Genomic DNA, 16,501 nt, shown 5'->3' with positions numbered 1-16,501 from the left:
TCATTTCCGACAAAAAGAATTGTCAAAAATCTTAAAATCCTATTCAAAATCAACATAATTTTTCTTTTTTTTCGCAACGAATTACGCGATCTACGAAATATAAAAATTTACAATTAAATAACATAGCTTGTTTTATCACTGCTACAATAAAGAGCTTCTACAAGAGAGTTTTTTTCTGACAAGTAAAAACTCTTGAAGCTTGTCGCAAATTTCATAAAACACCCTGTATTTCTGGAATCATGATATTGTATGTACGCGCGCGCACGTAATAACGTATAGTATATTTTTAAATAGTTTTTAAATCTTTTTACGTTTTCTTCTTTTAATTCTTAAGATACTCGCATTTTTTAATTCCCCCTTCCGTGATATTTTACGTATACATCTAGCAGCCACGTCAAAAACCTCATACCATTTACAAATACAAAAAGTTGCGCTTTAAAAACTTCATAAACGAAGGTATAAAAAGAAGGTATGTTACCTCTTTATACTTATTGTAAAACTTCTGCATTTCATGATCGTCGATCGAATCAATGCACGTTACAATTTACGCACTTATAATCCCTCGATTAATTTCACAAAAGTCATTTCACTAGTAGACGGACCCCGGCCGCGTCGTCACTTGTTTTTCATAATCATCGTCCGCCTGGTCACTCGACCACAGAACATTCCGACGATAAAGATTATCCCAATCATGGTGAAGCCGACGACCATGAAGTAACGCCGCGCTGGGGAACGATTTACCGACGAATACAGCTCCTCGAACGAATTTGGTGCGATTAACTGTAACACGACAAATAAAATGCGATTATTTCAGGATAAAAAAAATAATATAAGTATTTTGACAGCAGACCTTATCAGCATTTCTAAACATTTCCATCCTCGTAGTCAACATCTTGAAACAATCAGGTTGCAAAGGTTTATTACTGTCTTGTAATGCATTTTGCAAGCATTTTATATCTGTAATATAATTTAAATTATTAATGAATGTTACCATATTTAACAAAGTAAATATATGTTTAAAGATTCATTATAATAATTTGAAACACAAATTTTATATATCTATTTTAGATTTAAAATTCTATATAACATATTTATATTAGATGTGCACTTAAAAAAATCTATATATTATTACATATAAAAATCAATACACAATACTTTAAAAGAAATTGTTCATTTTTAATCATTATTTATTTCATTATATTGTTTTCAAAATCATTAACAAAAGAAATTGTTTCCAGAAAAAATATTACGTACGTCTTCCTGCGCCTTGAGGTACAGCACTGCAATATTTGCTGACATCCACTGCACAAGCTTTTTGCAGCAAGGGATCCACATTGATGTCAGCCCTTGTTTGTTCTATCTGATCAGCGATTTCCAAACGACATTCTTCCTTCATATCTTTATTCCCGGCATTGAATTCTTTCTTGAGACACTCCTCGACAGTACCAGGTCGCTCATTTTCATCCGATCGACATATAGTTTCAATCTAACAGAATACAAATTTCATAAACTTAGAGTTAGATATAATTAAGTTGAATTTTATATAACTAAATTTATATATAACTGTAAAAAATGTCTTGTCTGATAATTGAATTTTTAAATATTAAATGATAATCGTTTAACGAAAATCTTTATAAAATTCTATTGGTTTTTACCTCATGTGCACACATGGTTGCTAATAATGGATTTAAATGATAATTCAATGCAGCTTCTCTAAGAATGTTAGCCATTTGATGCTCGCATTTAGTCGTCAGTTTCGATTCCCGAAATTTGATTTTCAAACATCTAATTACCTTTCCTTCTAGTTCTTTGTCAGTACGCTCATGTACCAATACCTAAAATAATATAATCCCACACATATAATATATACACATATTAAAAAATATTAATTATTAAATTATTTTATATTACATTATATATAATTTCTCTTACTTCTTTGCAATGTCTATCGATATCGGAACCACACGCGTTTTGTAACGCAGTATTAAATCTATAATCTGTATTCTGTTCAATCATTCTTCGAATCACAATATTCTTACATTTGTCATCAAAAGTAAGCTCATCTTTGTATCTCTTCAGACAATCCAAAGTTTGTGATTTGCTCACATCGTGGCAAAATTGCCTAATCATAACTCGACAAGTGTTCAATAGAGGTACATCGCTGGAACTATCTTGAAACTCTTGTTTCCTCACTTTAAACAGCTGCTTGTGACACATGTCTGTTAACTTAGACTTATGCGATGCCAAGCATTCTAGTACCTGAAATAATATGGATTTTAACAATATCATAGTAAAATTGGCTTAAGAATGGCCAACTAAAATAGTTAATAATATTTTAGAAAGAAGAAAAATTGATATTGTACTTTTAATGAATAGAGAATAAAATATAATAAATATATAAATTATATTTATATATTTATTAGAGAATAAAATATAATAAATATATAAATATAATTTATATATTTATTATAATTATTTATAATTTATTAATTTATATTTTCTCTATATATAAAAAAAATTATTTGAATAAAATTTTTCAAGTTAAATATATACAAGATGTAAATATAATAAAAAAGCAGATAGCCATCTCCTCTGTATTAAATAATTGTTAACTATTGTTACCTGCGAATTGCCTGGTTGAATATTAGAACAATATTGTTTAATGTCTACTGCGCAGGCCGCTTGTAAGATAGGATCGAAATGAATGTTTTCTCGTTGCTGATAAAGTTGTGCTCGCAGCTGCTGTCTACAATCCTTCAACACGCGATGCTGGGACTCTTTTATTATATCCTCCTGCACAATCGAGCTTAAACACTCTATCACATCGGCTTTCGTCTTCGATCTAAATTACAAAATGCGTTTATAAGTTTTAAAATATTTATATTTTATAATCATATATTTCGAAAGAGAAATTTAATTACTTAGGACACCATCTTTTAACGTATGGCCTGCAAGCCTCTTTAAACTTATATGTAAAATGATAATTCTTTAAAGATATCAATTGGAAATGTTCTACAGCAGCTTTACATTTATAATCAGTGCGTGCATCTAGCTCATTTTTGTGCTCAATAAGACATTCCATCATATCTCCCTCGTCCTTCCCATATTTTAGTACCTCCTAAAATATATGTAAATCTCATTGGTAATATTTGTAAAATATATAATATTGTAGATTTAATAATTTACCTCACAATGACGTTCCATAATATGTTGACAAGCGGAAGAAATGATAGGATTCAGCTCGACACGCTCTGCTTGTTCTTCAGTGAAATTTCCAACTGCAAGCTTGCACTTTTTGTTCAAGCTGCAATACAAATACAATTTTAATAATATCGTTTAATCTTAGCAAAAACAATTTAATAATATCAAAAATAATTTTAAATCATTCTTAGAAAGTTTATAAACAAATATTTTCCTTTATAATGTATACATAAGTATTACATTTTTAATAAATGATAAAAGATCAGGTAGCTTTAAACAATTTTCAAATTTTCATTATTTAAGTAGGTTCTATTATATAAAAGAATTAATACTTGTCTAAATTATCCTGCAGACAAAGAATCTCCTCTCCCTTTCCAGTTTTATCATAACAAAGTAATGCTAGTTCATTGAAGCACACTTCTTCTATCTCAGGTTGCAAGTCGACATTTACAGCACGCTGCCTCATAACTCTTCTAATTTCGTCCAAGCAATCTGTTTTCAACTAAATAACAGAAAATAATGGAAAAAAATTAAAGAAAAAGATAATTAGAAAGAAAATTATATCTTTTTTCTTAGAATAATAACAAATTGTGCTTTAACAGCTAAAATTATTTTAGAATTATTTTAAAGTTTATTAAACTAATTTAATCAAAAATTAATTATGCGTTTCATGCAGTCTTAATAATCTTACCGTCATATTTTTCTGATATACATGCCGATACAAGCATGGCAGTACGAGAGGTCCTGTTTCAGGATCCATCTGTTTACCATCGTTCGCCCATGCGTTTCTCGCGTGACACAAACGTACAGCGTCAAACTTGCATGCTTTGTACAATTGCGGATCCAGTTTAAAGTCTCTAGCGATAAAGTATTGTATTTGCACTAGAGCAGTCTCACAAGCCTCCGTCATCCTCTCTGTCCCTAATTGTTCCATCAAGCACGATATCACTCTAGCATCTCCACCGTGTACCTACATTAGATATTAAAGATAGTGCTTAACAAGAAAATTCAATAAATGAAGAAATATAAATTTTGTATATAGACCAGAATTTGCTTGTCTATTTTCATGTATAAACTTACATCTCTGCAAGCTAGATTGACAACAGGCTGACATCGTTCTCTTAAAATCGGGTCAATTCTCCAATCTTCGCCAGCATCAGCTTCCATAATTAACTCCTCCAACTGAAATTATAAAATATAAAATATTTTATAATAAAGAAATTGAATGATATACATCTTTTGTCAGTGTTTTTAATAATGTTTCTAAAAATTTTAGAGAATATCTTTCGAAGAATATTATAAATAAGTTGATTATTACTTATTTTAGAACTTTGGATTCTGAAATCTCTAATTTGTTTCTATCAATTGTTTACCGCTCTTTGACATTTCGGCGCGACTCTCGATTTCTTTTTTCTTGTTCTCGTATGCTCCATCAGACAGTGTATCGTTGCACCGCCGACTTCGAGACTATTGCAAAAAGCCGTAATATCGTTGGCACATCCATCCACGATCTCCGGTGACAATCTATAATCTTCCATCAGGAGCTTTCTGTGATCGAACATTTCTGCTTGACAATTCCCATCGATCTTGCTACCGTTCTTAACAGCCGACTCCAAGCAAAGCAAGATTTGCGCTAACTTGATGTCCTTGTCGTCGGACACGGATCGCCTGCAGTGATTACTTCTGATATCTTCCTTACACGCTTTAACTAAACCCTTGCTAACTCTATAGTCAGAAGCAATAAGCTTCTCCCTCCTCGTCAATTGTTCTTGACACTGAGCGGTCATTGATCTGTAAATAGAAACACAATCTAAGAAATATGATAAAACAAAATTTTTAAATGAAATTATATTGGATTCCTCAGGTTAGTATATAAGTATTCCAATATTTAACTCTTTAGATTCTTAAATTATTAAACTCTTGATCCTTGAATTTAGACTTACATCAAAATATTTATTTTTTTTTTTTATATTTGAGTATCTACCTATCAGTTTTATGTTGCATCAAGCATTTGTAGACTTGACCACTGCCTGGCCGAATGTTAGGACAGAACTTCGTATGATCGTGAATGCATGCCATGTATAACTGACGATCCAGTTTGATATTTTCTGCTTGAATTTCAGACACATGAAGAATATGTTTTCTGCATTCATGTTGCAGCTGTTCAACATGTTCCTGCAGACAAGCTAGTATCTGACCTTGTGATATATCTCTGTAGGGCTGCAGAGTATCACATTTAAAGATTTTAATGTCATTCATACAATCTGCCTTAAAAGGAGTCAGAATTCTGAAATCACTGAAAGCAATCCACTCTAATCTCTGAATGTAAGTAATGCAATCAGGATTTCTGATCATCTCTCGTTTGTCGATCAAACAAGAAAGATACGCTCCAGGGATTTTATCAGAATCTGAACATTCCAGAATGCTCAGTTGTGCAAGACCGCACGCCTTCATGGCAAGCCTCTTTATATTTTGATTGTTTGTAATATTCTGAATATATGACCAAATTGCCTGCTGACACATATGGTTGATTCCGGACATCTCAGTAGGCTGTAAAATTTGTTACAACAGTTAGATCTCTAAAAAAAAATTTATCCCCTTTTCCTTTAATATATACCTTGAACGTTTGAATGCACTCAAGCAGCATGAGTTCGTCATTATTGTTATCTATATTTCCACAAAGATCATTCAACTTATTTCGGCAACTGCCGCTTATAGTCTTTGGTGAACCGTCATCCTCGAATCCTCTTCCAGCAGTGATTAAAGCTCGTTCAACTCTCTTAATCTTAACAGAAGCATCGGAAAAAAGCCAACCGATTTTAGAGAGCTCATCAATCTGCTGAGCATCTCCAACATAAGTTGATATTGTGTAATATAGCGTTAATAGAATAAGCAGTGCAGAGAATATCTGTCTTGTACACTCCATCCTCGTTACTCAAGCTTTATATCTCCTAAGGATATCATTACAATAATGTTCTGTAAGAAATGCATAATTTTGTCGAGATATCATTCATTATTCAAAATTATTCAAAGTCATTTATATTAAAAACTAACGTCAGAAACAAAAACAAGGTAATAGATATTGTTTAATTTAAGATGTATTGGCAAAAGACAAGAGTACATACCTTGCAAATTCGTTTACGCCACAGTCGCTTTTTATTACTTTTTTTTTACTCTTGTTGATCATCCACTGACGTAAATCCTAAATACACAAATGCATTATTGGAAATCAGCAGTTGCCAGCAATATATCAGCATATAAAGAATAATTGGTGGAAAAAACGATCAGGCTTCCATATATATATTACACTTGTTATTATATTAGATCTATCACGGATTATGTGAAATATGATGCAAGGACAGCCATTTTCATGTGGGCAAACACATCGGGTGTCGCAGAATTTGATATCTCTCGATAAAGCGTGATAGTAAACATATAATTATAAAGGTAAAACAATCAGAACTGTCAAATATGCAAATATTTGACATTACTGTTTTATCTTTGCTCTACAAAGTATACAAAAATAAGAAATTACATAATATATATATAATTTTTTTTACCCAACCTTATATTCTACCCACGTGAAAATGGCTGTCCTTGCATCGAAATTAGCGAAGAGTAAAATCTAGAATAAAATCTATAGTTCATGATTAAAACACAAAAAATGATTGGACATAAGAGGTGAATCCACGGTAACCAATCACCATCCGCATATGGCTATTATTACCAGAGAGAAGACTGAAAGCAGAGAGAAGCTTAAATTACCTATTGTAGACCCGGCCTTATGTATTAAGGTGCAATTTCACGCTAGAAACCAGCGGCAAATTAAAATCACTAGACTTTCTCTAGATATGGCGTCAATAAAATAAAGTTCAAACAGTTTCAACTTTTTCAGTGTGTAAAGCGGCCTTTTCATTGACGCTACTTTTTAGCGTCAATGAAATTGCACCTTAACAGTTGGCAGCCCTACGAGATAGGCTGTGCAGCACTGCGCGTATATAAAATAAATTTGAAATCGCTTCTAGCCTAACCATCTTCACGCGATCGACTTTATTTGAATTGCACGGCATCGCATCGAATTATGATGCGGCGCCGATTTGTTCGAACGTAATTCGGGATATCGCGATGCTGTATAAGCGTCGAATGAGCACGAATTGTCACGCAAATATGATAAATCACATCTACTCACCGTTCACCGGCTGTTCCACAGGCCGCTCCACTCGCTCGCCTCGGGACGTCCCATTCCGATCTTGATGCACACGATATCATCAACGCGAACGCGCGACACTTTATTCGGCATTCCCGATATTCGCTCGCATCCGATAATCATCATCAAGGGCGCAAATAACACGACGCGACTTCGCTCCATCTTCGCGATCGCGCTATCACTGAACTGTGAAAAATAGCTGTCGCGCACTTTCACCGACATATTATGAAAGTCGCGCGATCATCCTTGGACACTTTCGACGCTCTTTCACTCGCGATATTCGTTTAAAAACGGTTAAAAGACGCGAAAAATGCGAACGTACGACGATCCGTGTAACTGCGTGATGACTCCGAGTCACGTATGACGTAGCAATGACGCGTATGACGTAGCAGTCACGCGCTAACATGGCGGCCGAACCAGTGCGCAGAAACGAATGCGCACTGGTTCGGCCGCCATGTTAGCGCGTGATCGCTACGTCATACGCGTCATACGTGAATTGGAGTCACACGCAGTTACACGGATCGTCGTACGTCCGCATTTTTCGCGTCTTTTAACCATTTTTAAACGAATATCGCGAGTGAAAGAGCGTCGAAAGTGTCCAAGGATGATCGCGCGACTTTCATAATATGTCGGTGAAAGTGCGCGACAGCTATTTTTCACAGTTCAGTGATAGCGCGATCGCGAAGATAGAGCGAAGTCGCGTCGTGTTATTTGCGCCTTTGATGATGATTATCGGATGCGAGCGAATATCGGGAGTGCCGAATAAAGTGTCGCGCGTTCGCGTTGATGATATCGTGTGCATCAAGATCGGAATGGGACGTCCCGAGGCGAGTGAGCGGAGCCTGTGGAACAGCCGGTGAACGGTGAGTAGATGTGATTTATCATATTTGCGTGACAATTCGTGCTCATTCGACGCTTATACAGCATCGCGATATCCCGAATTACGTTCGAACAAATCGGCGCCGCATCATAATTCGATGCGATGCCGTGCAATTCAAATAAAGTCGATCGCGTGAAGATGGTTAGGCTAGAAGCGATTTCAAATTTATTTTATATACGCGCAGTGCTGCACAGCCTATCTCGTAGAGCTGCCAACTGTTAAACGATAAATTTTTTCAATCTAACCTAACCTAACCTAACCTCTCAGTGCTTTGGATGTCGAATGTAAACATAAGCGTATGCTGCCTGGATTTTATCATGCTTTAAAAAATAATATTTAATTATTTCATTAGTGTATTACATTTTATTACGTAGTATATTAATCGTATTAAATGTGCGACGTACAGTTTTATACATTTTAATGAGAAGCATATAATATAATTGGTTAGGTTAGATTAAATTAAAACAAGCTGCTGTGATTCATTTAACGTAATAGGATTAATTTGCCGAATGTGCAGCTGTTGAAGTTACATGATATTTGTGGACACATTTTTAAAGTAATCATGAGTGTCTTATCTCATCTTGATTATATGAAATTAAAATATAAAATATTTATGTATTCCACATTAACATTATTCATTACAAGTACTATATTACTTTTCTTATATCTCAATCATATTTCATCGATGAAGCTTTTCATATATCGCAGACAATATGATACTGTTTGTGGAATTTTACACAGGTAATACATGGCACAAAAATAATAATTTGTTCTAAAGTATTGTGCGCATTTCTCAAAAATAAATCAAATTAAATTATTTTCAGAATCCAAAAATCGCTACATTGCCAGGATTGTATCTTATTATAACTGCGATATTATCACCTTTTAATATGTGTGCGCAGTATTACATACATAAAATATATAAATTTATTTGAAACGTATGGAAATCTCTGTCTTATTTATAATATTTATAATATTATAAAAGAAAATTGCAACTCTAATGAAACAGAGCGGTGAAGTAATTGGTTGATACTTATGCTGGTCTACAATATTTACCCTTTTTTCACCATTAGACTGGTGCTTTTTTTATTATACAGATGTTATCTGTAAATATAGTACTCGTAATGTTGTTTCTGTATTACTGTAAGCACACAAAAATGATAGCATTTGCAAGTAATTATGTTATACTTATATATCATAAGAAAGAGAAAATAAAATTAAAGTTGAATACTGAATGTGCTCTAAAGTAAATCTCATCTAAATAAATAAATGCATAAATGTGCGCCTCACATTCCTCATGAAAAAAATACATAATATTAATCTTTATGTATTATTATTTTTAGATTTGTTTTTTATTCTTTTAAATTCTCTAGATGCACTTTTCTTCTCTCTTTCTTTCCAACTACTAAATATAGATCTATCATTTTTAATATAGATCTGTCATTTTTAGTGTACATTATTGCAGTAAGTGGAATAAAGAGCAAATCTTTTGGCACATTTAAAATGTACAGGAAAGTCAGTTTTATCTGATGCGTTTTTTTCAATAGAAATATCTGAAAAAATTCATACGTCTTTTTTAATCTTAGTCTTTCTAAATAAAAATTAGAATAATAAATTTGCAAAATAATTTGTTTTAATATATTTTTAGTGCAAACATATGAAGCAAAGTGCTCAAGGTGCATCACTATGAAAACATCGATAGAATAAAAAATAGATCGTATACAAAAAAATTAAAATGTTTACACTACATATTTGATATAGCATTTAATCGATATGTGCAGTAATACGGTAAAATCTAATTTTCTCTCGAATTTTTTCACGAAATTTAAACTACTAAAAAAATATCAAATATTCAAATTGTTCAATAGTCTTGTGAAAGAAGCAGTTCTCGCTTAAAGAATCTTTAGAAAAAAAAAATAAAAAAATTCTAAAGAAAAAAAAGGACAAGAAATTTTAAATCTCACATGGATATTTAATTTTATACTAATATTTTTAATGTAACATTTCATTTATAAAGATTTTATTTTGTGAAACGTTTATACATAAAAGTACAATAATTATACAGCTTCTTTAATCTATTGTTTCATCTTCGCATGGTTTTCGTTTAAATAATAAAATATTTGTGCCTCTGGATATTTTTCTCTGGAAGCTTTATGCAATGTGTGTAACTTAAATCTGTTAACGTACAAGTATTAGATTAACGGAATAAGTATATGTAATTTGATTAAAAACACGTGTTTTACATGAACTTTTAATTACATATTTTGTTATGTTACAAATAAAAAAATCATGCTTGCGCGACGCGATTCTAACAATTTACCGACATGCACAAAATGATGACTTTACCGGCAGTCGAAGTATCTGGACTACCTAATTCTGGCGTTTAACGCGAATGCAGATGGCGATACTAAACAAAGAAAGATGGCTGCATGAGTGAAACGTGAGGCGCGAAATATTGCATTTCGTATATCGTTCTTTGCGAAAAAAATGTGTGAAAGTATTGTACGTATTCGCGATTAACAGTTCGGTATTGATGAATACTAATCAACGCAAGTATAATTTGTCGTGCATTGGATATCTTTTCAAACTCTGTATATGAATCGCTCTCAGTCTTTTAAAATGCAAAACTAAATATTATAAGATTTGACTTTGGAAAAGCGCGATAAAACAACGAATCATTCGTAATTCATATCATTAGCATAATATACTATGAATTTTCTACGTTATATATTGAATCGAAATTGCGCGAAAGAGGAAAAAAAGAACAAGCCTATGAATAGACATTTCCATCCTTTACTAAAAGAAAAAGAAATTAAAAATATATCTCAATTTTTTTTCTATTTCTTCGGGCAAGTCTACATATATGACCAATATGATTAATTGATTCCATCTTTATATATTTATCATTATGTGCTATTAATTAAAGCCGTAGACAATATTCAGAAATCAAAGTTGCGCGCAGGAATGGCCATACGCAGAAACGAATGCGCACTGGTTCGGCCGCCATGTTGGCGCGTGACTTCTTCGTCACTGCTACGTCACTGCTACGTCAAACGCGTCATACGGCCGCCATGTTGGCGCGTGAATCGGAGTCATACGCAGTTACACGGATCGTCGTACGTCCGCATTTTTCGCATCTTTTAACCGTTTTTAAATGAATATCGCGAGTGAACGAGCGTCGAGAGTGTCGAAGAATGATCGCGCGACTTTTATAGTGTGTCGATGGAAACGCGCGACAGCGATTTTTAACGATATTCAGTGATGGCATCATTGCGAAGATGGAGCGAAGTTGCGTCGCGTTATTCGCGCCCTTGATGCTGATTATCGGATGCGAGCGAATATCGGGAGTGCCGAATAAAGTGTCGCGCGTTCGCGTTGATGATATCGTGTGGATTTGTGTGCATCAAGATCGGAATAGGACGTTCCGAGGCGAGCGAACTGTCCCGAGGAGGAGCGGCTTGTGGAACAGCCGGTGAGTAGATTTGATTTATCATATTTGCGTGATAATTTGTGCTCATTCGACGCTTATACAGCATCGCGATGTCCCGAATTACATTCGGACAAATCGGCATCATAATTCGATTCGGTGCAATTCAAATAAAGTCGATCGCGTGAAGATGGTTATGCTAGAAGCGATTTCAAATTTATTTTGTACGCGCGCGCAGTGCTGCACAGCCTATCTCGTAGGGCTGCAAACTGTTAAACGATAAATTTGTTTGATCTAACCTAACCTAACCTAACCTAATCTTTCAGTGTCTTTGGATATCGAATGTAAACAAAAGCGTATGCTCCCTGGATTTTATCATGCTTTCAAAAATAATATTTAATTATTTCATTAGTGTATTACATTTTATTACGTAGTATATTAATCGTATTAAATGTGCGACGTATAGTTTTACACATTTTAATGAGGAGCATATAATATAATTGGTTAGGTTAGATTAAATTAAAACAAGCTGCTGTGATTCATTTAACGTAATAGGATTAATTTGACGAATGTGCAGCTATTGAAGTTACATGATATTTGTGGACACATTTTTAAAGTAATCATGAGTGTCTTATCTCATCTCGATTACATGAAATTAAAATATAAAATATTTATGTATTCCACATTAACGTTATTCATTACAAGTACTATATTACTTTTCTTATATCTCAATCATATTTCATCGATGAAGCTTTTCATATATCGTAGACAATATGATACTGTGTGTGGAATTTTACACAGGTAATACATGGCATAAAATTAATTTGTTCTCAAGTATTGTGCGCATTTCTCAAAATAAATCAAATTAAATTATTTTAAGTAGGATCCAAAAATCACTACATTGCCAGGATCGTATCTTATTATAACTGCGATATTATCACCTTTTAATATGTGTGCGCAGTATTACATACATAAAATATATAAATTTATTTGAAACATACAGAAATCTTTATCTTATTTATAATATTTATGATATAAAAGAAAATTGCAACTCTAATGAAACAGAGCAGTGGAATAATTGGTTGATACTTATGCTGGTCTACAATATTTATCCTTTTTTCATCATTAGATTTTTGGTGCTTTTTTTATTATGCAAATGTTATCTGTAAATATAGTACTTGTAATGTTGCTTCTGTATCACTGTAAGCACACAAAAATGATAGCATTTGCAGGTAATTATGTTATACTTATATATCATAAGAAAGAGAAAATAAAATTAAAGTTGAATACTGAATGTGCTCTAAAGTAAATCTCATCTAAATAAATAAATGCATAAATGTGCGCCCACATTCCTCATGAAAAAAATACATAATATTAATTTTTATGTATTATTATATTTTTAGATTTTTATTCTTTTAAATTCTCTAGATGCACTTTTCATTTCTCCTCTCTTTCTTTCCAACTACTAAATATAGATCTATCATTTTTAATATAGATCTGTCATTTTTAGTGTACATTATTGCAGTAAATGGAATAAAGAGCAAATCTTTTGGCACATTTAAAATGTACAGGATAATTTTATCTGATGCATTTTTTTCAATAGAAATATCTGAAAAAAATCCATACGTTTTTTTTAATCTTAGTCTTTCTAAATAAAAATTAGAATAATAAATTTGCAAAATAATTTGCTTTAATATATTTTTATTGCAAACATATGAAGCAAAAGTGCTCAAGGTGCATCACTATGAAAACATCGATAGAATAAAAAATAGATCGCATACAAAAAAATTAAAATATTTACATTACATATTTGATATATCTGCAAATATTTCCATTATTTTGAGATTGATTTGTTTCATGATATATTGCAATAATTAAAATATGATTTCTGATATAATCTGCCATGAGACTGCAGAGAAAGCCAGCTTTAATTCTTTATTTTGTTCAATATTTTTAATAATATAATAATTAAATTAAAGTTCTATGAAAATATGCTTGAAATACTAAATGAAAAAGATTGTTTGTTATGTACAACTTTATACAGTTTAGGTAAACAAAAAATTATTGTTAATAATATAATATATATAAATTGATAATTAAATAAAACAATTAATTAATTAATCGACACAATCTACGTTTTTTTTTAGCTTATGTCTAACATATATATATATATATATATATATATATATATGTATATATATTTTTATAAATAAAAAATGTTTCGTTCTAATATAAATTAAATAAAAAGTATAATATGCCTTTAAATACTTTATATTCACACCTATTGCAATAAACCAACCAAAGAATGCTTTTACATTCCTCCTTGTACTTTGGCATACATATCCTTTATGCCAATTGTCTCGCAACATGCTTTTATCGCATGATGACAAACAAGCCCATTATCCTTCATGAATTTTCTTTACAAATATTTTTATATTCTCAAAGTGTGTAAAAAAATCATGTAACACTGAAAAATATAAAGTGATATTAAAAGAGAAGAAATAACTTTTATATTATATAGTATTGACAAGTATTTTCTTACTAGTGTGTTCCTTATATGTAGGAATATACATTAATCTTTGACCAGCCCTATTTTTAACCGTCTTTAGGGATGCTTTGGCTTTTGATAACGCAAATCCAGCGCGCTAATCCATTTCCATTTCCAGTTACTATAAATGAACTGATTCTAGTCTTACGTGCTAAATTACTGGTCATACAAGTTATCATTTTGTTTTCCAAAATCCAGGTTTCAAAACTTTCAAATGTATCTGCAGAAAACAAAGATATTAATTATATAAAATTCTAATATTTAGAACTGAAACATCAAAAAAAAAATTGAAAATAGACATCGTATCACATGATTTTTGTATGTGTGTGATTTAACCATTATAATCCAATAATAGCATAAATATTAACCTTTTCCAATAAGATCTGATTCAATGCTTCTGCCATCCATTGTAACACTCGTCCAACCACATTCCAATGGCGATAATTTTATTTGCATTGATCTGGTCTGACTTTGTGGTAATTCCATTTTTGCTTTCTTTCAAGATTTACAAGCAGTTTTGCTGTTGAATTAATTCTTTTCCTCTAAACACAGGAGTGTTTAGACCAGGAAATTGTATCGGAATTTTTCCCATGCCAATAATTTGCTCCTTATTTAGGTCTCTCTTTTCACTACTCTTCTTGCTGTACCTCTGCATCTTCCTGCATTATTGATACTTGTCACATCTTTTCATAATTCATCTTCAGGTCCTATAGAACAAAAGCACAGTGAAATACAAACTATTTTCTACTGTAAATATAAACTATTATCAAAATGCTATATCCATAAAAGTTCTACTTACTATTCGCAAAGAACATAGAGTTTCTCACATTATTTAATAAAGTGACTATTTTTAATAAATGTGAATGACTGACAAGCAATAAATTAAACAATATTAAACAATAATATATACCTGAAAAAAATTTCATAATTTTATTAGAATTAAATTGATAAATTAATTTTAAATACATATTATATGTTAATTACATATAATGATTTAGAGACAATGATATATTTCATTTGTGTTACCATTGTTTACAGATTGAACATTTTTATCAAATTATTTACAACTCTACAAATATGTAGCATACGACAAGCCATTTTGAAAATCTATAAAACAAACAACAAAATTGTTCATAGTTTTCACTCTGTTTTGTCATAGTCTGCTTTTGTCATAATCTGCTTTTAGGCGATCTCTGAAAGCAATGCATCCTATAAACAAAAAAATATAAATATGAACTACGTAGTCAAATCTACAAATGTTTTCAATGGGTAACATAATTTCGGATTGTATTCCATGCCACTTTGTGATCTCTCTCTCTCTCTCTCTATCTATCTATCTATCTATCTATCAAGTATAATTATTATAATATATTACTCGATATTATATTATATTATATATTAATCACTCATTATCTATCACCACCATCGCCATTATTATATGTAATTTAATATATACTACCGTTTAATTAAAAAAATATTTGCCTCAATTAATTTCAATCAGAAAGAAGAATAAGAAACATTATAGATCACTTGGATAATTCCTAAAGGCAATACGCCCTCTGAAATAAAAACGTGGACATGAACTACGAAGCTAAATAATGAATGTTTTCAGTAGGTAACATTATTTTGGAATGTTCCGTTGTTAACACAAGTATCGATAATGCAAAACGCTAAATTTTTAATACAAATCTAAAGTTTTGGGTGGTCTTTCCCTCTCTGTATTAATAATATAATTAATTATTAGTATATTCCTTGATACAATATATTAATCACACATCATCCATCATCACCATCGCCACCGCCATTTTTACGTGATCTTTATCACAACGGTTCATCATTGAAAATAAATTATAATACAAAAAATATTCTAGTTTAATTTTTAAATATTATTTTTAAATATTAAATAATATAAGTATTAAATTAAAATAAAAAATTGGCTCAAATAATAATAAATTAAAAATTAACTAAACAATTGATAACTAAGAACCAATAAAAAGCGCGATAACTGGAGCACAAGAAAAATCCTTTCTCTTTTAATTATTATATATTTCAAATTATTAGTATATTTCAAATTACTCGTCACAATACATACAATAAATACGAACGTTTATCTTTTAATCTACCTTCAACGTGACATTAATATTATTACACATTCGAAAATATTAGACAATGACATATGAAAAATTATATAAATCAGATGCAGATAGCATTTGTAATATCTGCATGCCGATTATGAAA

At 31.5% G+C, this 16,501-nt stretch overlaps 1 protein-coding gene and 1 long non-coding RNA gene across 6 annotated transcripts; both read right to left on the bottom strand.

Annotated features, from left to right (window-relative positions):
• Window positions 1-457: 457 nt before the first annotated feature.
• On the bottom strand, window positions 458-6,514 carry LOC105252834 (Golgi apparatus protein 1). 2 transcript variants are annotated; one of them, XM_011260427.3, is made up of 15 exons: window positions 6,327-6,514; window positions 5,819-6,152; window positions 5,186-5,751; window positions 4,575-4,992; window positions 4,282-4,383; window positions 3,893-4,171; window positions 3,534-3,703; window positions 3,187-3,304; window positions 2,922-3,118; window positions 2,623-2,842; window positions 1,933-2,259; window positions 1,656-1,835; window positions 1,255-1,486; window positions 851-957; window positions 458-780 (listed from the first exon to the last, which is right to left on the bottom strand). In XM_011260427.3, the coding sequence occupies exons 2-15, from the start codon at window positions 6,125-6,127 to the stop codon at window positions 616-618; spliced, it is 3,390 nt and encodes a 1,129-aa protein (XP_011258729.2). In that variant the 5' UTR covers window positions 6,128-6,152; window positions 6,327-6,514; the 3' UTR covers window positions 458-615. The 2 variants fall into 2 exon arrangements, with proteins under 2 accessions (XP_011258729.2, XP_011258728.2); XM_011260426.3 differs by having other exon boundaries at window positions 5,819-6,177; window positions 6,327-6,513.
• A 6,386-nt stretch (window positions 6,515-12,900) lies between these two features.
• Window positions 12,901-14,776, bottom strand: LOC112637640. Of its 4 annotated transcripts, none has more exons than XR_003122648.1 (4): window positions 14,632-14,776; window positions 14,258-14,483; window positions 13,997-14,182; window positions 12,901-12,915 (listed from the first exon to the last, which is right to left on the bottom strand). It is a non-coding gene; the product is annotated as an uncharacterized LOC112637640 (long non-coding RNA). The 4 variants fall into 4 exon arrangements; XR_003122647.1 differs by lacking the exon at window positions 12,901-12,915 and adding an exon at window positions 13,307-13,324; XR_003122646.1 differs by lacking the exon at window positions 12,901-12,915 and adding an exon at window positions 13,605-13,624.
• Window positions 14,777-16,501: the final 1,725 nt, after the last annotated feature.

The sequence above is a fragment of the Camponotus floridanus genome, unplaced genomic scaffold (genome assembly GCF_003227725.1).
Source record: "Camponotus floridanus strain SB8 unplaced genomic scaffold, Cflo_v7.5 scaffold188, whole genome shotgun sequence".
NCBI lineage: Eukaryota > Metazoa > Arthropoda > Insecta > Hymenoptera > Formicidae > Camponotus > Camponotus floridanus.
This window is presented reverse-complemented; position numbering and strand designations above follow the sequence as displayed.

What these genes read in the sequence shown, in the direction of transcription:
- LOC105252834 (XM_011260427.3), bottom strand. Translation starts at nt 6,127, where the DNA reads ATGGAGTGTACAAGACAGATATTCTCTGCACTGCTTATTCTATTAACG. An exon ending in GTTAAAAGATGGTGTCCTAA is followed by an intron (nt 2,843 to 2,921) that starts GTAATTAAATTT and finishes TTTGTAATTTAG; the next exon opens with ATCGAAGACGAAAGCCGATG. An exon ending in TCGATAGACATTGCAAAGAA is followed by an intron (nt 1,836 to 1,932) that starts GTAAGAGAAATT and finishes ATATTATTTTAG; the next exon opens with GTATTGGTACATGAGCGTAC.